Raw genomic sequence first — 23,252 nt, forward strand, 5'->3', positions numbered from 1 at the left:
GATCAAAGTTTGACAGTCTCTACAATACTATTTACGGTTGGTCTCTACAATACTGCTTAGGGTTGGTCTCTACAATACTATTTACGGTTGGTCTCTACAATATTGCTTAGGGTTGTTCTCTACAATACTGCTTAGGGTTGGTCTCTGCAATACTGCTTAGGGTTGGTCTCTACAATATTGCTTAGGGTTGTTCTCTACAATACTGCTTAGGGTTGGTCTCTGCAATACTGCTTAGGGTTGGTCTCTACAATACTGCTTAGGGTTGGTCTCTACAATATTGATTAGGATTGGTCTCTACAATATTGCTTAGGGTTGGTCTCTACAATACTGCTTAGGGTTGGTCTTTACAATATTGCTTAGGGTTGGTCTCTACAATACTGCTTAGGGTTGGTCTCTACAATATTGATTAGGATTGGTCTCTACAATATTGCTTAGGGTTGGTCTCTACAATACTGCTTAGGGTTGGTCTCTACAATATTGCTTAGGGTTGGTCTCTACAATATTGCTTAGGGTTGGTCTCTACAATATTGATTAGGATTGGTCTCTACAATATTGCTTAGGGTTGGTCTCTACAATATTGCTAAGGGTTGGTCTCTACAATATTGATTAGGATTGGTCTCTACAATATTGCTTAGGGTTGGTCTCTACAATATTGCTTGGGGTTGGTCTCTACAATACTGCGTAGGGTTGGTCTCTACTATATTGCTTAGGGTTGTTCTCTACAATACTGCTTAGGGTAAGTCTTCTTGATCCCCCTGAATACATTGACATTTGTTTCCACAGCATGCAGATATATTTGATGTAAATTTCCAAAAACAAACTAAGCCAAACTAAGCACCTGCCTGTGCCTTTATTCAGTTATAATTAGGGTGTTGCTCAACTGGCAAACGGGAAGGGCAAATAGTACCATTTACATTTATAGGATTGTTCTGTTAGCTGTTCTAGCTAGCAACTTCAGAAGCAACACATCTTGAGCTGACCTTATTGCACTAGTTTCATGGGTTAATTATATACTGGGCTTTTTCCAGTCCTTTCTTGAACAATATGCCACCTGAACCCCTCCATGGTTGGAACACCAACTGTATGCTGCAGGACTAACCACAGTCAGGAAAAACTAGATAGAACATTCAGAACGTCCTGTGCTAGAAGCTGCTAACTGCTCTCAAATAAAGGAAAAACACAAAATGTACTGGCACATGATACACACTCAGTTCTTTGCAGTGACCATCAACATTTACCAAAAGAAGATGTCACACAATTTCTGTGTATACAGGGAAGAGCTCTTCTACAGGACGGTCCTATGGTGGCTATGACTGATGGAACTGTTTATTTAGTGATGCAGTTGACAGATTGGGATAGGAAGAATTAATATCTAGCTCAGTCCAAATATTTTGGAAAGATAATGGGCTGTTTGTTTGTAGTACAGATATCCAGTACATTTTTATTACAAATGTAAACATCTCTCGGCAGTACAATGTTTGGAAAGTAGAGTTTTCATTTGACTTTTTATGGTCTTCTTTTAAAATGCTTTCACATTTAATTTTTTTTTTATCAAAAAGAAGAACTTCTTTCATACTAATCGGAGCACCAGGAGACTGAAGAATAATAAGAAAAATGAAAGATTACTGTATTTACTTAACTGATAAGGAGTCAAACTGATGCCACAGTAAAAAGAGATGAACATAAGTCAATTAAATATCTTTCTGTCTTTACAAATGATATGTCATATGTTAATTCCATCTCCCCTATAAAACTTTAAAAGCCACTCAGATGAGCGGTGAAATGTTTTCAGAACTCAGAAAAGTCCAGTTGTTTTAGACTTAATTCTGCTAGATACCGTTAATTTGTTATTCTAATCAGCAAATAGTCCTGTTTTTGGTCACTGCCTGATCAAGAACTGAATGGACTGTATGTAGAGATTCAAAGCAAGATCCAGAAATGTTCATATAAGCCATGCACCTTGGCATCTGTGGTCACCATTCTCTCATGTTGGATTTTACTAAAATGCCAACATTCAGGCTAAGCCTTTTACTGTATGTAAGCCATTCTTTGTATAAAAAAAACATGAAGTTCTTACACCATCAATATTTTCTGTGTATCTGATAAAGGTTAGTTTATTGGTGAACCTTAATCATGTCCCTAAAGCCTTATTTTGAGTATGCAGTGCAGTTGTGGGATCTGTTCCTTAACAAGGATATAAATGAGCAGGAGATGTAGAGATGTGTATCTAAACAGGTAAAGAGAATGGAAGAAATAAACTATAATACTCATTACAAGTACATTAAAGGGCCATATAATCAGATAGTGGGGGGTTTTCACATATAAAAAAATGTAAAAGAACAAGAGGCCACCGCTTTAGACTTGAGAAACTGAACTTTCCCTTAAAACAACTCAACTAATTTTTCACAGTGAGGGCAGTGGGATTGTGGAATGCCCTGCTGGGTGATGCTGTAAAGGCAGATTCTATTATTGTTCTATTATTCAACCCAAATTAGCAATGTGACTATGGGGGGTGTCATTTATGTAGCCCTGGGAAAGGTATACAAGAGCACGCAAAGGGACGCAAGAGCACGGCGGACACCATTGTGGCCTGTGTCCACTACTGCTGCCTAACTTGTGTGTCAGAATGCCAAGCAAGTTGGGGGATGGGTAGGGGAAGGTTGTGGGCACCTACATGCCTGTGTTTAGCAGTGTTGTGTCTGCTGTCCCTATAACTAGCATGTCAGAATGACAAGTTAGAGGAATTCTAGGGGGAAGGACAGGGAGCACCTACATGTCTCCCATGGCCATGCAAGGTATGGATTGATTAGAAGCAGTCATTTTGGTGCCCCCAAGCTGTTTCTGCCTTATATCACCAGAGCCTGCATAGTGTGCCAAAGCCACAAAGAACCTGAAATAGTGGATTAAAAAGAAAAGTATCCCGGCATGATAAAGCTGTTTCATTATTTAAAACACAGGTATAAAGTTGAGGAAGACATACTTAATAAGCTACTGTATATGGAGTATAAAATCAGCTTTTTATTGTCCTATGCTCCTTTAAACTGAATGTGGACCCCACACCAGGCTATCATTTTTACATTTGCTGACAATAATAATTTCAGATAACATGTTGCCTGTTTTTATCTCATCGGAGGAGGAAAATAAAATAAAAAAGAAACATGTCTTTTGAACTAATAGCATTAATTCAATATATTACAGCATATGGCTGGAGGCGACAGATAAGATGAATCCTTGTGTTTATTTGCTCTCATGTATAAATCTTTGTCATTATTTTAAACAACTGACCTAGAATTCGATAAAATACTCATTTCTGACAAACTGTTGCCTTAACTGCTGCCCTCAGGGACAAAGCAGAAAATGCTCTCAAATCAAGGTGGAATGCTAGAATATACACACATGGAACCACTCATACCTGATCTGTCATCGTTCTGGGGATCACATCTTCTGCACAGCTCTGGAATTGTTTTCAGGGATGTTATAGAATACTGGAAAAAAGAAAACATATTCATTATACCATACAACTGGCAATTCGCATTGCTGTGTCACCTATGGCTAAATAATGCTTTGATACATAGAAGACATTAGAATTAGGCCTTAAAGGGGTGGTTCACTTTTAAGATAGCTTTTAGTACGTTTTAGAATTACCTATTATAAGCAACTTTTCAGTTGGTCCTTATTATTTATTTGTTATAGTTTTTCAATTATTTAGGAAAACATCAGGCAGGCACTCTGGTAATCCCAAAAATAAGTTTGCAAAGTAGCTCAATATTAAAGTAAAAACATTGTATTATTATTATTATTTATATAGCGCCATCAATTTACGCATCGCTTTACAGAATAGAGGGGTACAAAAGCAGAACAGTTAACATGTACATATAAACAATTCACAAAAATGGTTTGCAGTTACACTGGATGAGGATCAGAGACAATAGGGGGAGGGCCCTGCTCGCAAGAGCTTACATTCTAAAAGGGAGGGCTGAGACATTTTAGTTTATTATATCCATACACATAATTTGACAAAAGCCTTATGCGTTTCATACTAAAAGGGGTACTTAATCATAGGCTAATTTTTTTTCATTATTTGCCTTCTTCTTGCAACTCTTTGCAGCTTTTAAATGGGGTCACTGACCCCGGCAGCCAAAAAACGTATTGCTCTGTGAGGCAACAGTTTTATTGTTATTGTTACTTTTTGCAACTTTCTTTTCTATTCAGGCCCTCTCCTATTCATAAAACGGTCTCTCATCCAAAACCCTGGTTGCTACTACTACTACTGAAACTCAAAACTGGAGAGCCCCTGAACTGAAAATGAAATAAATAAACAAACTACAAATAATAAAAAATGAAGACCAATTGCAAATTGTCTCAGAATATTACTTTCTACTAGGGATGCACCAAATCCAGGATACGGTTTGGCATTCGGCCAGGATTCGGACTTTTTTGGCAGGGTTAGGTTTCGACCTAATCCACAGTCTTGGCCGAACCAAATCTGAACCCTAATTAGCATAAACTAGCATTTGGAGGGGTTACATGTTAGGGGGGAAAAAATTTGCCACGTGCGGCGATTTTTAACCCTTCCCGATCCTATTTCACATAGGATTCGGATTCAGTTTGGTATTCGGGCCGAATCCATCGGAGTGGGTTCGGGGGTTCGGCCGAACCCAAAAAAAGTGGGTTCGGTGAATCCCTACTTTATACATCATATAAAAGTTAACTCAAAGGTGAACAGTCCCTTTAATTAATTAGGAATTCATGTACATCTGCTGGAAAAAGGGATGTAAACGCATAAAACATATAGTCCAGTGAAGGAAATTGTATAGTTGACCATATATGGTAAGATTGGTTTATTTTGCCAAGAGCTGATCTTTACTTAATTTGGCCACCAACACTGTGCTTATAAAGTCTGCGGCCAGCAGTATATTCCGCCAGATATCAATTGGGCAGTACGTACTGCAACCCCATACACCGGCTGATAAACTGACTCCTACCCCACAAACACTCAAGCCATGCGATTACCTGAAAGACTTACATTATTAGACCTGACCAAGTTATAATGTATCACCAATGGGAAGCAGTGTAGAAGCAGGTGACCGATTCACTACAGGGTTCAGTGCAGAAAGTTTGCCGCAGTTGTGGGACAAACTGGCATTCATTAATGGTACTCCTTGAACAACTCTTTCTCTATAGTTGCACTCAATATTCTGTTTTCTTACTACCTTTGCTTGTGTGCCTATTGATGCAGAGAAACCCTGGAGCTACCGCCACACTCAAAGGTACCAGTTGCTCCAGGGTTCCCACAGTGGCCTGCATCAATAAGTGCATCAGGCGTGCATGTATTGCTATACATACAATAATGATTTTACATCTCTATGCTTTTTGTGAGCTAAAGGGGCCCCTGAACAAATACTAGACAATAATGAAAAGTTAAAAAACAAGGCATTATTAATTATAGGTAAAATAAATAAGTACCAGTCCTGAAATCCATGGATACCCCTGTTTATGTCCATTATGACTATAGCTGTGGGCTGAATGGTGTTTGGGGATTAACTGCAGCACAAGCAGAGTGGATCTGACAGCCTCTAGGAGAACATTTGCCAGGCTCTCAGCAGAAGATTGTAGGCCCAACCTGAGATGTGTAACTATGAAAACTATTAAACAGATGATTCCTTCAGCTCTAAAATGCAAAGAAATGATTTGAGGCACAAAAACAAAAGTAATAGTGTTGCAATCACGCATTTCACAGCCACATTTTTTCACAACTCATCAGCATATATAAACATGAAGGGCTTATTATGGATTCAGTTTCAAATTCCTTTGTGACCTCTGCATTTCTTAATCAGGCACCAAAAAGCTTTCCTTTCATACGTCATTTCAAACAAGGCAGAAAAATAATATGGAAAATAAAAGGGAAACAATGTCAGAAATGCGCAGAAATTAAGCCGAGCTGCTTTTGCAATAGGAAATAAGGCAGCAGAGCTGAGTGAAAGAACCACAGCATTAACCACAATAAAGATTTACTATTTATACTTTGGTTTCTTGTTCTAGCGCAGGGTAACATTTTTATGTTCTTCATCCTATTATTATTCTTATTATTGTGTGCTATCCAGCCTTCGGATGTTAAAAATAAGACTATAGCTGCATGATTTAAAGGGGTTGTTCACCTTTACGTTAACTTTTTGAATGACGTAGAAAGTAATATACTGAGACAATTTGCAATTAGTCTTCATTTTTTATTATTTGTAGTTTTTTTTTGTTATTTCATTTTCAGTTCAGCAGCTCTCCAGTTTGGAGTTTCAGCAGTTATTTGGTTGCTAGGGTCCAAGTTACCTTAGCAACCAGAGAGTGGTTTGGATAGACTGGTATATGAATAGGAGAGGGCCTGAATAGAAAAGAAAGTTATAAAAAGTAACAATAACAATAAAACTGTAGCCTCACAGAGCAATAGTTTCTGGCTGCCGGGTGAGTGACCCCAATTTAAAATAACTCTAACAAATAATGAAGACCAATTGAAATGTTGCTTAGGATAGGTCATTCTATAACATACTAAAAGTTGCTTAAAGGTGAACCCCCCCCCCCTTTCCAGTGACTTGTCCCTAAATGTATCATATCAAGAAATAAACCTGTAAACCTTGTCTCTAAATGTATTTTTCTCTTTTACAACCCCAGCTCTTACTGGATACATGTAGTTAGGCTTTGCTAGTGCCCCTGTAATCATGGAGCAATAACCATTTAACTGTGCATTGTATTATATTGTTGAATATTTGTCAATTGACTGCGGTACAGGAAGGTACCAGGCTCAGCATAAAGGCTAGTCATGCTGACATTAGTGGAGAATACTTATCAACCATGGATATCTCTGAAAGCCCAGCCTGAAAGCCAGTTGACACAGTTGGCATGTGTGATTTGCTGTTCTAGACATGTTTAGAACCATATCCCCATGACTAATACATATCTCCAACATTACGGTCCAGATGTGGGACAAATGGGACCATGCCCAAATATGTACCAACACCACTGATCCTCCCAAAACGAAAACAATTTTTTAGGTCTGTGATTCTTGACTTTTCCAGAAAATGAGACAGAATTGTCTGCTTTAAAGGAGAAGGAAAGGTAAAAACTAAGTAAGCTTTATCAGAAAGGTCTATGTAATTACAGCCATAAGCACTCACAGAAACACTGCACTGAGTCCTCTATCAAAAGAAACACAGGATTTCTTGTCTCCTTTTTTGTAAACATGTTCTTAGGGTATCTGATTCCTCTCTTTAGAAAAATCCTTCATTCCAGGGACCAGAGTTTGCGCAGCTCTCTTCTGCTCCCCCCTCCCATAAGAATTCATAAAACTCACTCCCCCCACCTTTAGGAATGACTTTCCTTCTCCTTTTAAAGATATGGATGGATTCTATTAGGCTAGAGAATGCATGTTTCACAGCTCTAAGTTCATAGAGGTAATCTGTTCCTAACTATTATAGTATATTACTAATGGGGGTGGTTTAAATACAGTGATGGACTTAGTTATCTGGAATGCTTGAAACTTAAGGTTCTGCAAGATATAGGGTTTTTTCACCATAGCACCATACCGAAACACAACTTAAAAACACATATTAAAAAGCCAATTGATCAGGAATAAAGTACTAATAACTTTTGAATCAAGCACTCTTGAGGAGGCCCCTTGTCCCCTACTTCATTAGCTTTCCATGGAAATGTTGCTAAACTATAGGAAAGTGTGTTGTGAATGAAATACAGAATGGGACAATCCAGGGAGGCCACCTTATAGGAACATTTCTGATTAAAATGAAATGTAAATGTGGAACAGCTGTAGCAAATTAGTTGCACAGAGAACACACAAAAATAATACTGGAATACTGGAGTAGTTGGAATAAAGATCACAGTTTGTGTGTTAAGCAACAATCTGTACAAGCAGTTCATTTCACAAGCTGTTGGTTAAAGAGGAAACTAAAGGCTTCACACATATATTTTACATTCTATGTTCTTGGGTCACAAGGCTAATGCATAAGCCTGAAGGTACCAAATGCATGACAGAAAGCAATGTAGCCCTTTTACTTGCCCCATAACTCTATGGGGCCTATTTATAAAGATGTCTAAAAAGTGCTGTAAAATAAATGGCATATTTATAAAGCTGTGTATTTCTCTTTATGTGTGATTTTATCCCAATCCTGGAAATCAATCATTATTTGATTTGGTATTTATAAAGACATTTGCTTAAATGCTGTTTTGAACACTGCCATTTACACTAACCCAGACCTGGTGTAACAAATTCAAGTAAAAAAGAAAAGTTCAGAAAATTAACACTCCACAGAAAACAATTTACCCAGTTTATTCTTTTTCACCTTTATTTCCATCTCCCACCCATTCTCCACCCACAATCCTCAGACTGGCTATCCCCAGCACAGTTTTTGGTCCCCTAGAGGCCCGTCCTTACAGTGTTGGACCAGAAACAGCAGGCAAATACCCTCCACAATGACATAAACGAATAAAGCACACCTTTTTTAAGGTATCCTGCAGTACTTTGACTTCTTTTTTTGGATTGTTAGTCTATGTTTTTCCTATTACTGATTCTTTTTTTACCTAAAACTATTTTGACTGTGCATGGCTTCCCGATGACCTGCACATTCAATCTTCATCATTCCAAAGGCAGCAGAAAAAAATAACAAACAGGCCATGAAATTCTGATCAAGACCGTAAGGCATATTTTTCAGGTTCAATTAGGGAGCGTCGGGAGTTTGCTGGGAGAGCTGCTCCTATTACTAACACGTCTGCCAGAAGCAAATGATCACATTATATCATAGCTACTAACCAATGTGTTTTCACATTGTGTGTTTTAACTATGTAACTAGTGACCATATTCCCAGAACTTAAACTCCTGCATATGATCAGTTAGCTGCACTCAACCAAAATGAGCTCTGCCCACTGCTTTGGGATATCTCATATCACTTTAAACAAAGGAAATTCAAGACAATTGACATGGATCAAATCAGGTATATGATGGAAAATTATTATATTTTTTCTTGTAAACAGGAACAATTAAGATGCTTGGGATACTAAATATAAAAACACTGACTTTATTGTTGAAATCTATATTTTTAAAGTTTTGTTTGACCTCTACCCAACGGTCCCTACCCTAGTCACACCCCCTTAGGCCCACTCACCTGTCCATTCTCCTGCATTTGCAATACAAAGTGGCTACATGTGCCAATTGGATAGATTAGCCCCCCATTATTCAGCTACACTGCCAGATATTGTAGAATGTGTCTGGCAGCGGGCTAAAAAAATCATTTTTATATAGCTACTTATTCGGGTGCCTATATAGAAAATATCTATCTATATTTATAGCACTCAATCTGTTTGTTCCCCCTGTCTGTACTGTTATGACATTGCATACATTTCCAAAGATAGATATATATATATATATAGTAAGTAGTTCAATAAAAATATGGACATAGATACAAATGCACATTTAGTAGGTATAGTAAACCATTAGAGCATGCAGAAGCATTTGATTCTAAGGCTTATGCCACATGGGGCTGATTTCCCAGCCTGCAGAAAAATACAGGCCTAGAATCAGCCCCTAAGCTGGCATCAGGCTCCATGCCTACAGCTGGAACTATTGCATTGGCCTGAAATGCTTTGTCTTGGGTTTCAGCGATGATATTCGCCAAATGTGCCTACAGCTGGGTCAACACAATGGTTGCAGGCAAGGTAGGAGGCTGATACCAGGCGCAGGCCCAGAATCAGCCCCGTGTTACCTATGAGTAACTAAAATTACTTTTATGAGTCCATCAAGTTCAACCCTTCCAAATATACCCAGCACACACAAACCCATACTGACCTATGTATACACTCACATACATAAACTATATATACGAATGTTTTAGCATCACAATAGCCTTACATACTATGCTTGTTCAAGAACCCATCAAACCCCTTCTTAAAGGCATTAACAGAATCTGCCATTACATCACTCAGAAGGGCTTGTATTTATATTATTTCTTGCTGCCCAGTTTTCCAATTTTGTCAAATCGCTCTGCAAAGTTGAAGCATCCTGGATGGAATGCACACACTTTAGTATCGTCAGCAAAAATTAAAACAGTACTTTGTATGCCCACCTCCAGGTCATTAATGAACAAGTTAAAAAGCAAAGGACCAAGGACTGACCCCTGCGGTACTCCACTAACAACACTGGTCCAATTAGAAAATGTTTCATTATGGATTTTCCTGCAACAATCCATTGATTATCATCCCTTTATTAGACATAAATGCAAGCCAAAGTCTCTGTGGGAAAACAAGTACTAAATAAACAAAGTAATAAAGTGTAAAATTCAAATGATTATTTTCAAAGATGATTTTCTTTTTTGCAAATGAATTGTTTTTGAGCCGCAAGATTGTTCCTAGGACTGAAATGGTTAACATCGCCTGGATGTACAGTCACTTTGCCAGGAGCTTTCTCCACACTTTCAGCAATCTGGCCTTTAATGGGTCCAAGTTTGCTATTATATGTGGAGAAAACAGAAAGCGTGAATTACGTGAGAAAGTTATGGTGCTAATAACTCTCTTTTACTAAGTCTCAGTTTCTTCGGTGGTAGCTGCTGCTGCACTTTGTTACAGATCGGTGCGCTGCCATTATATTAGCAGCAAACAAAACCTTTGCTTGGGAACAATAGCAACACTGTCGTTTCAAAGGAAGTCCTAGAAAGTGATGTGTCAATTGGAGGAAAAAGGAAACGTTTAACGCTCTGAAAGTCCTTTCCTGCAAAAATACATTCATGGGAGTGACTAAGAATCCAGTCATTTCACCACAGAAAATCAGAAAACCTAAATTAAAGGAGAATGAAAACTTTTAAATAACTTATGGTCCTGCAGAGGCTGCCACCCTCCCCCACAGAAAAGCACCACACAGGGACCCCAATACTGTCTCTTTGCCTGTACCTCAATAAAAATCATAGTAATGCAGTGGGTGGCGGCGTTCCATATCTGGCTGCTTGATATCTTATTTTTCAGCTCTCTGGTGAATCACTGGGCAGCAGCATGTACCAGAGCTGAGAAAATGAAGTTAAGCGGCCAAAGATGGAAGCTGCCAACTCACTGTGCTGTAATTTATTAACAGGTACCGCCATACAGGATAGTACTGGGGGCCGTGTGGTGTGCCATTCAGGAAAGGGCAGAAAGCCTAAGTGATATTAATGGCTTTTGTTCTCCTTAAAAAAAATTTATTTGGTAGAGGACAGTGTTTGTAAAGGTGACCATACACCTGAACATCTGCCAAACAAGCAGATCTATGTATGCTGAATAAGGGTCTGTGTGTGTGTGTTTATGTGTGTATGCTGTTTGCATTAGGAAAATGTGATGGTGCTGGCAAGCAGAGGGGATATATGCAGTAGAAATTATGCCATTTGGGTGAGGGACACATGCCCAACTGATATATATTGAAGGCAATTGTAGGCTTTACATGTCCTTTAATGGTATTCTAAACTAAACACAATATAAGAACCAGAATAAAGGTAAGGTAAGTTATACTTACAGATATGTCATCGCTAAAATCAATTTCATCCAAGTCGAGATATTCGGGAGCTTCCATCATTCTTCAATGAACATTTTTAGTTGGTAGCTGAAGAGTTACACAGACCTGACAGAGAAAGCAGAGTTGGTTAGTAAGCAATAAACTGCACCTTAAGTAGCCTAGAACTAGCATTTGCTCTGCTTGTAATGAGAACAGCATGTGTAAGCTCTTGCTGAGACTTCAAATTGTGCAAAGGAGGGGCAAAATGGACAAATGTTTGTTTTTAAGCTGAAACAGTTTCCCTCCGGTTATAAGTAAGCTATTACAGTGCTAATTAATTGAGTGTTATATGGCACATCCATTTATAACCAAGATAAAGATGTACTGTGCAGCCCCTTGCTTTAACCTCATGGACTACATTTTCATGGGTTCATTTTGCTGTAGAATAATAATGATTGCCATACACAGGAGTACTTCAAGCATATCCTACAGGAGTGGCAGTAACAGCGAGTATAATTCTGACAGTGATTAATTAGCTGTTATGGCTTACTGGATCAGGGCAACAATATTTGCCCATATTACTATATACCTTCCTAAGTTTCTATTTTTTGTGGACTTCCCATGATAGTGAAAGATTTTCTACAGATTATAGGGGTCTGTAGAATTTATAAAATGTTTTCCTAACCAGAAAAATATATTCAGAAACCAATTAGGATTAGGGGACACTGCTTTTGCTCTATGCCTTTTGCCAGTGGCAGAAAAGGGGCTGCTAGTGCCCAAGAATTGACAACTGTTTATTTTCACAACTGTGGGTGAAAATAAAATTCAGCACAGAATGAGGACATAGTTTAAATCCTGGCACAGCACAGAAACTGGATTGCATAAACTTGCCACACATTGCCAATATCCACCATCAGCAACTGGAAAATGGAAAACAGTTGTTACTGCAACAGAACATCACAGTCTGAAAATTGAAAATTTTAATAACTCCCATACATCTGGGGGGGGGGGGAATACTGACATCAGTCCCATAGAATGCTGAGGTTGGGCCAGAACTGTAACGGGCACTTTGCTACCTGATGAATCTCTGTATGTCTTGAATAAACATATAATTATCTCTGTGGCTTTCTGGGCCCTATACAAGATTACATTGTGGAACCCACACCTATATCTAGGATAGACGCATTTAGGCCACTAACTTAACAACAGCTGATTAAACTTTACATAACAAATCTTCACTAGGTAATGGCTTTTGCATGTGCTGTAACATTTTCCACGCGTCTGCATTATCTGTAGCTATCAAGACATTACATCACCAAGATAATCTGTCTCATAATTTAATTTGTGTCAGATTTCTCATTCATTTTTTACAAGAGAAAATTAGCATGCCTACAGTATAAGCCAGTGAACCCATGGTCTTACTTATGCAGTACAAACTCACACCTTGACAATACTAAAATAAATGTATAGGCAATAGATTGGACATTTATTTAAACACTGGAGTGAGTTCTTCCTCTATTTTTATGGATTTCCTCTGGGTGCTTTGGTTCCTTGCAAAGTCCAGAAACATAGAAATAGGTCAGTTGGATTTTGAGGAATATTGGTCTATATTTGTATGTCATTTTTATGTTTTAAATATACTTTATAATGTAGTGCTATTGGCACTTTATAAATATATATTTAATATGGGGCTTGTAGTTGGCATTCCAATGAATCTAAATGGGATTCATTAAGGCTGAGTTGAGGATTTTATGCAGTTGGCAATAAGTGCAAATAGATCAGCCTTTTCATTTGTATCTCAACAAAACCAATTCTTGGTTTGTGTAACCTGACATTTTTTTTTTAAATGAAGCTACAAAAGGCCTTAGATATTTGCCAGAAAGTAGCAAGCACAAGCTAGTCAACAATATCATTGCATGCTGTGGTGCTTAAGTTCACATTTTTTGGAGCCAGGCATTCTAGTCTAAACCATGAAAACCCACCCCAGAATATAATACCAGCTCCTAAAACTACAGCCACCATTACACATCTAGACTTTCCTTATATCCCACTCGCCCCCATTAGGAAGCCACCTCTCCATGGAATTCTATCTTGTTAAGTTCCTAACCACTGATGTTGCTCAAAGAGACAGTTTGAAACTCAGCAGCACCAAGTCGCTAAGATCCTTGGTATGGCTTAGATATAATATCGCTGTGCACCTAATTCACACCTAAATTCTAAATATTCAATTTATTTGGCCAAGCACTGAATTTCTAATCCAGCTTTTTACGGTTACTGTCTGCTTACAATCAGTGTTCTATCAGTCCTTGCCTGGAAACATAGTAGTATATGAGCAGCCAAAACACAGTTCTGCCTTCACACAAACAAATACAGACCACAGTTTCCTGTCTGGTCCACCTAGCTGCTGATTGGCTGTCAGCCAGAAAAAAACCTTCATAGCAATGAAAATGTGATTGTTTCATTGGTTTTTACAAATTCAACTGTTAAACTTTTACTAAAAAAGCTTGCTAGGTCTTAATTGAAAATCTTTCATTTGAATACTTTGATTGATATGTCTTATAGATTTTAATTTGAAAGACTTTCCATTTTTTGCTGCAATTTTCTTGAATGGTGGCAAAACCTCTAATATGAATTTTCATAATCAGGCTTTAAGCAACAGTCCTCTTTAAAGGTCTGAGTGACATTTAACCCAAGGGTTGCTGACTTTCACCCAAGAACCCAAAGCCTATGTATTAGCAGTCTAAAACTCCTAATATCTAAAAATAGAAAGAAAATGTTAACTGTTTACATAATTTCATTTTTGGGTTTAGCTCTCCATAAGTTAAATCACTGATTAGAGGCTTGGCAGCTAAGGCACCGAGGTATGAATCTAACCTTGGCCAAATGAATATTTAATAACCTTGATTATTAAATAAAATAAACTTTTCCATTAATAAACTGAATAAATTCAGTTCCCTGGCCTCAAGAAAAACATGGCATTGCAAGCTTCATTGTCTGTGTAATGGAGCGTAATATTTCAAAGGTTGGAAACATGGCTGAGGGCCTTTATAAATGTTCTAAATTAGGATCAATATTTTGGCTTTTTAATGCAATGCCCCAAGAGTGATGCATTGTTCAGTACATACAATTCTTTTATTTTTACAATTCTTTATTTTTTACATACTTATTTGGCCTGTATATGAATACTTTTTGCTACTTATCTGTGAACATCTATACTGTTACAAACCCTGCACTTTTTAATATGAACAGAAACAATAAAATACTGAAATAATAAAGGACTGGGGATCTTTGAGTAGGAAGCATAAGCCTCAGCTTACAATTAACTTTTAGGGTTCATTTATTCAAATTTAAGATTACATTTTTTTCAGCACACTCTCAATAGGAAGGGCATTTTAAGCATTCCAGTTATTTTCCGTAATTCTTCTAGCAAGTAAATTTGTGAATTTTCTTTTGGAAAAAAAGTTTTGGAAAAATATTGAATCAAAAATGAATAATTTGACTCCTTTTATTATGAAGACAATGGAATTTTAAGACAATTTGCAACTGATATACATTGTTTTCATTGATTTATTTACATGTATTGTTCTGAGTGCTCAGGCTTTAAATTTACACCATCGGGTTTATAGGGGTTTATTACCCTAGCAACCAGGAAGCAGTTATGAGAATGAATAGTAGAAGGCCTGTAAAGAAAAATGAGAGCCAAAATAACACAGATAAGAATTTATAGCATAAAAACCATACTAACAAATAACAAAGACCAACTGAAAAGTTTATTTTAATAGGTCCATCTATAAAATATTAAAAGTTAAGATAAACTTTCCCTTTAAAAACAAAAATTAAGCAACGGCAGATAGTGTGGAAATTCTAACACATAGGGGCACATTTACTTACTCACGAACCGGGCAAATGCGTCCGATTGCGTTTTTTTCGTAATGATCGGTATTTGGCGATTTTTCCGGAAAATTATCGCGAATTTTTCGTTGCCATCCGAATGTTGTGCAAAATCTGGTGATTTTTTCGTAGCGTTAAAACTTGCGCGAAAAGTCGCGCCTTTTTCGTAGCCATTCCGAAAGTTGCGCAAAATGTTGCGATTTTTTGTAGCATTCGGATTCATTCAAGCTTCAGTATGGTGACTTTTCTTGGGCCAGGTTGGAGCTGCAGGGTGCCATTGAGTCCTATGGGAGGCTTCCAAAATCATGCTAAGTCTGAAAGTTTTGGCCGCCGCTTACGAGCGCTCAATACGAAAAAGTCGCGACAAGATACGAGCGAATCGTAATGGCTACGAAAAACTCGTGTTTTTTCGCGAAAATCGTATTGGTAACGAAAAAGTCGCGACAATTTCCAAAAAGTCGTAAAGGCACCGAAAAAAATCGAAAAAAATACGAAAAAGACGCAAAATGTTCGTTTTCCAACCGGAATTTTTCCAATTTGGATTCGAATTCGTGTCTTAGTAAATCAGCCCCATAGTATGAGATTTGGTGATAGAGCCTTGCACAGTGAAAGTAATTCAAAATGTGAGTATGCAAGTTCCTATTCCAACAAAAGACCTTGGAGGTTCATACAGGGTCTGCAGTTCATTTCCTTCTGCTGCTGGATTCTCAGCTGGATCTGTCTTCTGCGGCATTAGGAATTCCTAATATACCAAGGCTTCTAATCCTGTCTGAAAGTCCTGTATAAATTATGCAGAGGAATTCACAAGGGGATAGCTAATATCAGTGAGTGACCCACTGCCCCTCCTGAAAATGCCTACAACAACCATTTAGCAGCAGGGGATAGGTCAGGACTGCCAAACCATTGCAATAAATGAAGGTTGGTTTTCCTCCTGCTGCTTCTCAGTGGGCAGTTCACAAAACAGATTCATGTTCATGATTCTTCCAAAATTCTGCCTTTTTTTACGGATCATGCAGACTTCATTATACAATTTAACCGTGACGAAAATATTCAGTTCTTTTATGTCCTTCAATAAGGCTGCTTACTGTATATAGGGTCAGACAAGGACCCGCCAAGAAACCTTAAACTAATGGTTCCTATACTGAGGAGCTGGTTGGTTGGGGGTCTAGAACAGAGGCTGCAGGAAGGGGGGCTACTAGTGGCTAAGGGGGGCCTTGGTAAAAAAAGCCAAAAAGACTTTTTTTTTTGACTGTAATGAACATGAATTAATTTAAGGAAAAATGGAAGGTGCAGTAGGAAGATGGTGTACCCATATGATGCTAAAAATGATAAGGATGCAGCATTTACAAACAGGGAAAAATTTTATTCTCTGTGCTTCCAAGACTTGTGTCCAAGCCAGAAATTTAAAAATGGCCACCTACACTGAGGCGACTGGGGGCAACATAAAAGGGGTTGGTGAGCAACATGTTGCTCTTGAGCCACTGTTTGGGGATCACTGATATAGAACATACAACCACACGGGAACTTGGACCATTGATGGTCCACTGTATGGTTCCTTCTCCCCAGTCCTGTCTTTAATTTAAAATTTCCCTTTTGCTGCATAAAAGCGAGCAGGAGGAAAAAGAGAATGCCGAGCCTTAGATTGTGAGCAAGGCTACCTGACTTTTTGCAGGGGGGCTGGCTCTGTTAGTTATAGTACTTATGTCCAGAAAATGTTGAAAATAGAGTCCAAGTAGCAACTTTTTTTTTTGCAAACAACATTAGATTTGTACCTACTTATGTGCAGCAAAACAAGCGGCATGTTTTTGACAAAATTTTGTATGGTAAGCAACAATCAGTATGCCAGCAGCCTTATGGCATCTGGCTGCTCACTATTTTATTGTATTTATTTATTTGTTTATGCACAACAAATATTCAAAGTGTATTACAAGGCATAAACTCAAACAGATCAGAAGAATTTGTAATCTATAAGAAAGAGGAGGCAGACAGAAACAGTGGAACCAGTGCATAGAAAGTGCCTATTGACTAACCATTGGCATTCTGCTTTTGGCTACCAAATACATGAACACTAATTGGCCACAAACTGGAAAACAAACTTCCTAATGATCATGAAAGCTTTGTATGAAGTGTTTTTGCCAGTATCCTGTGCGCCTACTGTAACCATGCTATGCACGCGTGTTCCAGGCAAGGAAGTCTTATAAAAGGACCTCTTGTCAAAACAACATTTTTAATGAGCCAAAGCCTGAGGAAGGGTAACTTCTATTTAACTCGTCAATATGTCACAGTCAATTTATTAAACCAGTTAATTCACAGAATGTTACAGATTTACTGAGTCACCAAAAGATCAATTTGCTTTCACAGCTCAGCTAGAATTCCCAGTGGAATGGAGTAATGAAAACAGTGGTCTAGGAAAATGTGTGCATGCATACTGTGTAGTCTTTATAAAAGGCTTGTAGCATGAATACACCATTGCTTGGAACTCTTATTAGACAATGATAATTTGATCAGAGACTTTTGCAGACATTGCCTTCCACCACCCAAAATTAAACATATATTTTGGCAGCCACATTAAGCATGTAATGGAATAAAATCACCTAAAATACAGCATTTTATAATGTGCCTGCTATTTCCCCAAAACCAAAAAGTTCAGTAACAATGCAAATATTTATCTATTAAACTCTGCTGACTCTACAATTGATTCACATGCTGTATAATGTAAGCTCTTTTGATTGCTTATTGATTTAATGACCAGATTTTATCTAAAACTCCACTAAGGTTTTTGGGAAGTAAATGTATCTCACTCTTTTTCCTGGAAGAGATCTCCTTAGTCTTGGCAAAGCCCAATATCCTCTCTCATTACTAATAAACCAAAGTAACTACTAGTGTGTGTGAGTATGTAATGCTGCACACAGCTTCCCTAGCAGTGTTTTATTCTTCATGCTGTGGTGAGACTAAAATTAGCTTTATACAGAAACTGGACTTTTAAATACAATAAATTTAAATACAATAAATGAAATGAAGGACTAGTGCTCCAGAGTTTGTTAAATCTCATCTTTAGTAAGAAACACCCATTTGCTTTAACCCTACTACCAAGCTCACTATCTGACTAGCACTGGTATATAGAATGGAATTCTAAATATGTCAACTCAGGGTTTTATATCAGTAGGATAAGTGACATCTTATGTTTGACACAGAAATACACTGGTCAATGTTCATTTAATATCCACTGGTCAATGTTCATTTACTATATTACAAAGACTAACATAAAAGACAATAGTAACTGACAATCTGTTTTACACACATGAAAATAACACAGGTAAGGCCATATGCATTTCCTAACTGGTCTGAGCTTGCTCCCACACATATATTCTACATTGCCTCAATGAGCTGCACATTTTTGGCTGTAGGACAACAGAAAGGTGGGTTATCAGAGAAACAATATAAAAAGCTTAGTCTACAATTTCATTAAGGATACAGTGCATTTACTGGAAAAATCACTTCTATCAAATATAGAGATAACAGACTTATGTGCCATTGAATACAGAGTGCCATCTCCTGTTCTAGGTTTGTAGGAACAGTATAATTGACTCACTGACAAGCCAGGCTGTTTTCATGTTCCATCTGTTGCAGAACAATGATTTCTTGTGTCCTCAGCAATGATCTGGAAGTTGTAGTCCAGCAGCAGTTAAGCCACAGTGAATCGGGAGGACGCAATATTTCATGAGACAGTGCATGCTAGCAGGTGCAGTTATGTCCCTCAGATATTTACTTGCCTCAAAGTCTTAAAAATACTTGCTTTCCAGATGTTTTGTGCATTAACCATCTCATCTGTCAACTATGCATCCCCCCCCACTAAATTGATGACTCTGTGGTTAACTGTTTGCACTGATGTTCCTGGCAATAAATACAGTTAATGGATGGAACATTTACAGTATAAAATAAGAGGCAGCTCCATGTATGAAATAAAGAAAATTCCACGTGAGGAATATGTCTGTCAAAGTAGATAAACCTGTTAATCATGTCTGTAAAACTGTTAACAGTAGCTTTTTCTCTCTGTGGGTCATGCAGGTAAATTGGAGCAAATTCAAGCTGTTATGAGGGGGGAAAACACAAAAAGTGCAGGTCAGGTTTCTAGAAGGAAGGAAGAGGAACTGTTTGTGGCTGAAATGGAGAAGTCTAACCCTGTATGAGAAATGCATTTTAGATCTTTTATTCCATTGTAGATTAAGGGAGTCATAAGACTTAAATTGGAAAGGAAACAGCAGTAACAGTCATCAGACCAAAGAATGCCCAAATTAAATACACAACCCAGAAACCAGACGACTAGGAACATCTAAAAAACAAAATGTTTTCTTTGTCAGAATCTAAGAATATGAATCTTGACATATTTATGCTTTTTGTAACACACTGACTTCTTCAGTTTATCGAGGTTTATTCTAATAACATTTTTTTGCTTTACAGACTGCAGCATTTCTCAGTGCAGTCAAGGATAAACTATATTAAATATATTAAACATCAGATCTTGTAGATTGTAAGCTCTTTTGGGCAGGGCCCTCTTCACCTCTTGTATTGTTATTGATTGCTTTATTACTCTGTATGTCCAATGTATGAAACCCACTTATTGTACAGCGCTGTAGTAATAAAGTTTTCTATACAAACATACTCAACATTATTAAAGTGAAAATGCATTCATATGAAGCACCCCTTTAAAAATATATGGTGGAACATCAAAATAACTACTGACGAAGTAAGTGTTACTAGTATGGTAATTAAGTTTGTAAGTCATTATGATTTTAATAGCTAAAGCAATGTTCTGTGGATTAATGGTACCTTCAGGAAAATATATGTATTTGTCCTATTCTTCTTTCCCCCTTTAGGCCGACATACTTGCCAGATATTTTTATTGCTGTTTGAGTACTGCAATAAGCCTTGCTTGATGTCATCAACAATTGAATTACAGCTCCTGCTGTTTCCGTTTTACTGATCTTTGGTTGTTATATGATACTTCCCAACAAGCACAGGGATTAATCCATTCAGGTCAGCACCGGCACAGCCAGAAGCACAAGGTTTCACCTTATTGCTGTATAATAATGCTTAGCAGGGTTGGTTTTAAGGAAGGGCAGAGTGGGCATTTACAATGGGCCCCAAGTGTCTGAAGGAGCCTGTTGTAACAGTGAGATAACTGACAGAGGGTTCAATAGTCAGCTGTAAAGAAAATTATTAGATTACAGGGAAGATATTATTCTGAACAAAGTTCTGATCCAAGGTCCATTTACACTTTGGTTCAGAAAAAAAACATAAGCCTTATCAAGAGTTTGGGCGGTGCTCTCACAGTCAGCTATCCCTATAGCCTTTCTCGCTAAAAAAACCCCAAATTACATTTTTTTTATGGATTTGCTTAATTACACATGTGGCTGACCCAAATGTGTTTGCTTTCATCATGGGTTTGTTTGTGTAAGAACCCTTGTATTGGGGACCCTGCCTCTGAACACAGAGGAACCAAGAGCAAGGGGAACATAGGAGATTAAGCCACTAGAATTGACTTTCCTATTGTCAATTAGAAACATGGCAGCCCCATGCAATTACATGAAAGTGCAGACAAAATTTAATATGGTGGTTTTCAGTTGCCCTTCAATACCACACATGTTCTTTCCTATGTCTCTATTTCTCTCTCTCTCTCTGTATTGTGAAACTTTTAGGTTCAGATTACAGATGTATTTTATACATTTTTTCTTTCAAAGCAGTCCATTTATATGGAACAAACGATTTTTTTAAAGGCCATCAAACGTCTAATTTCACTAGGTCTCCTCTAAAAAAAAACTCTTCCAGGAATAGTTAATCTGGCAGACACAATCTAGGTTCCATTGAAAGCTCTTTAATATCACGTATTTGGTTACTGTTCACCTCATCCCCCTCCTATAAATCTGATCACTTCTGCTTGGATTGCAGGCAAGGGATTATTTTGTGGGCAGACTCACAGATGTCTCCTATCAACCAAGGCAAATGTTAGAGCCCTATAATAATGCCTCAAACGTTTCTTTCTAATCGAACCACCTTATTACACTGAATCCACTCATAATATCTGCCAGGCTCTTATTTCTGCCATTTTCAGTAGCTAAAGAAAGTGATGTGATCATGATTGCACCCTAAAACGAGTAACCTGATACAGCAGGACCTCTGCTTGACCACACCAGTTCTTATGTCCATGAAACTGGTAGCTTTTAAGCAGTTTAAAAGTACTTTATACCAGGGTTTAAATACTTTATATCTGTGTTTGTCAAAACATACATTCATACAAATATAAATCAGTATAAATAAGGTCAAGTTTTTATGTAGATTCATAACAGACAAAATCTAAATACACTTTTGTAGGAGCCTCTTGTAAAACACCAACATTAACATTGTCAGCTCAAGACCAGTATTAAGGCCAATATTTCGAAAGTATAGACATTTTTAGCTGGAAAGTAGCACAAATTAAAAATGCTTTGCACAACACATGTGACTGTCTTTTAATGTAATTCAAACCCATTGCAATTTAATAATTCTTTAGATTTCTGTGTTTTATTTTCATTTTGGTTTGGATCAAGTTCTACACTTGGCCCTTCTTTGGTCTGTTATAGATACGGCAAGCAAGTGAATGGAAGGATCCAAAAAATATTTTATTTCTTTGGCTGTGAAAAACTCTTAGACTTCAGAGAGTGATTTCAGGTTATAAACTGCCACTGGATTCTGAAAATAGCTGCGCTCAAGGTAATGAGTTTTCCATAAAAATGTACATTGAGTACAGTGTTATTTGATGACCAAGGGCAGGATGTAAATCTTTTCTGGATGTAATTTACTATTTAGAGCAAGGCCAATTTTAAAGTTGGGCAGAAAGTGCATTCATCTCTGATATGATAACCCAGTAACAAAGGGGCCCCTTATAAGAAAAAACTATAGATAAAAATATGCTGTACAAGTTTAAGATACTTTTACTACATACAGATGTAGAAAACTTGACATCACATTACAGCACAACATGTCACAGTATGTGTATGTAAAAAGATGCAAAAATGTTTTTTAAAATAGAATGACATATCGGCAAAAAACTTTGCTCTATCTGTAAATCAGAGATCTCCAACATCCAACCTGCTGGCCTCCGGTTGTATGTGGGATTTATAGCTAAACAGCTGCAGGGTTGAAGGTTGGACACACCTGATTTAGGTATGTATCTCCTCCATTCTTTCTGCATTTCTGGGGCACCACTCTTTTCTAGCTCTTGTCCTACTTTTTCAGACCAGAACATTCAAGAACTTTTTGTTTGGTGCAATTTTTTGTATTAGTAACTAGTGATGAGCGAATGTTTTCACCAGGCATGGATTCGCAGCGAATTTCCGCATTTCACCATTGGTGAATTGTTTCGCGAAACTTCTGTGAAAATTCGGTGTGCAGATTTTTTGTTTTCACATGTCAAATCGGGTGCAGTCGCGTCAAAAAAAGAACACGGTCACGTCAGAAATAGTGCGGGTGACAAACAAAATAGACGCGGGCGACGAAAAAGACATGCGCGACAAATGCGTTTCACTAATTTTCTTGCAGTTTTGCAAATTTTATGGCGAAGCAAAACAGGACAGATTCGCTCATCACTATTAGGCACCATGTTTTTGTACTGCCATCATTATAAGCAAGGTTCTGCAGCCGAGCTTTCAATAGTGTTAAATTATTACACTTCCCAGGGTCCCTTGATAGCCGCTATGCCATATTGCCCAATATCAACTAAAGCCAATATCAACTAAAGACATTTCACTGCTTCACTTTAGCTGCTCAGCTATCTAATTCTGGATTGAAGGACCACTGTAGATCTATATCA

The 23,252-nt window shown here is 37.7% G+C and overlaps 1 protein-coding gene across 4 annotated transcripts in view; it reads right to left on the bottom strand.

Moving 5' to 3' along the window:
* The window catches only part of sncaip (synuclein alpha interacting protein), a 121,164-nt gene that overhangs the window by 40,647 nt on the left and 57,265 nt on the right, over positions 1 to 23,252 (bottom strand). For all 4 annotated transcript variants that reach the window (XM_012959362.3, XM_031897761.1, XM_012959369.3 and 1 more), the window contains 2 exons: positions 11,534 to 11,638; positions 3,413 to 3,485 (listed from right to left, as the gene is read on the bottom strand). In XM_012959362.3, coding sequence (XP_012814816.1) covers positions 3,413 to 3,485; positions 11,534 to 11,593 — 133 coding nt within the window. In that variant the 5' untranslated portion in view covers positions 11,594 to 11,638. The remainder of the gene's footprint in view (positions 1 to 3,412; positions 3,486 to 11,533; positions 11,639 to 23,252) is intronic.

The sequence above is a fragment of the Xenopus tropicalis genome, chromosome 1 (assembly GCF_000004195.4).
Source record: "Xenopus tropicalis strain Nigerian chromosome 1, UCB_Xtro_10.0, whole genome shotgun sequence".
In the NCBI taxonomy this organism is placed as follows: domain Eukaryota; kingdom Metazoa; phylum Chordata; class Amphibia; order Anura; family Pipidae; genus Xenopus; species Xenopus tropicalis.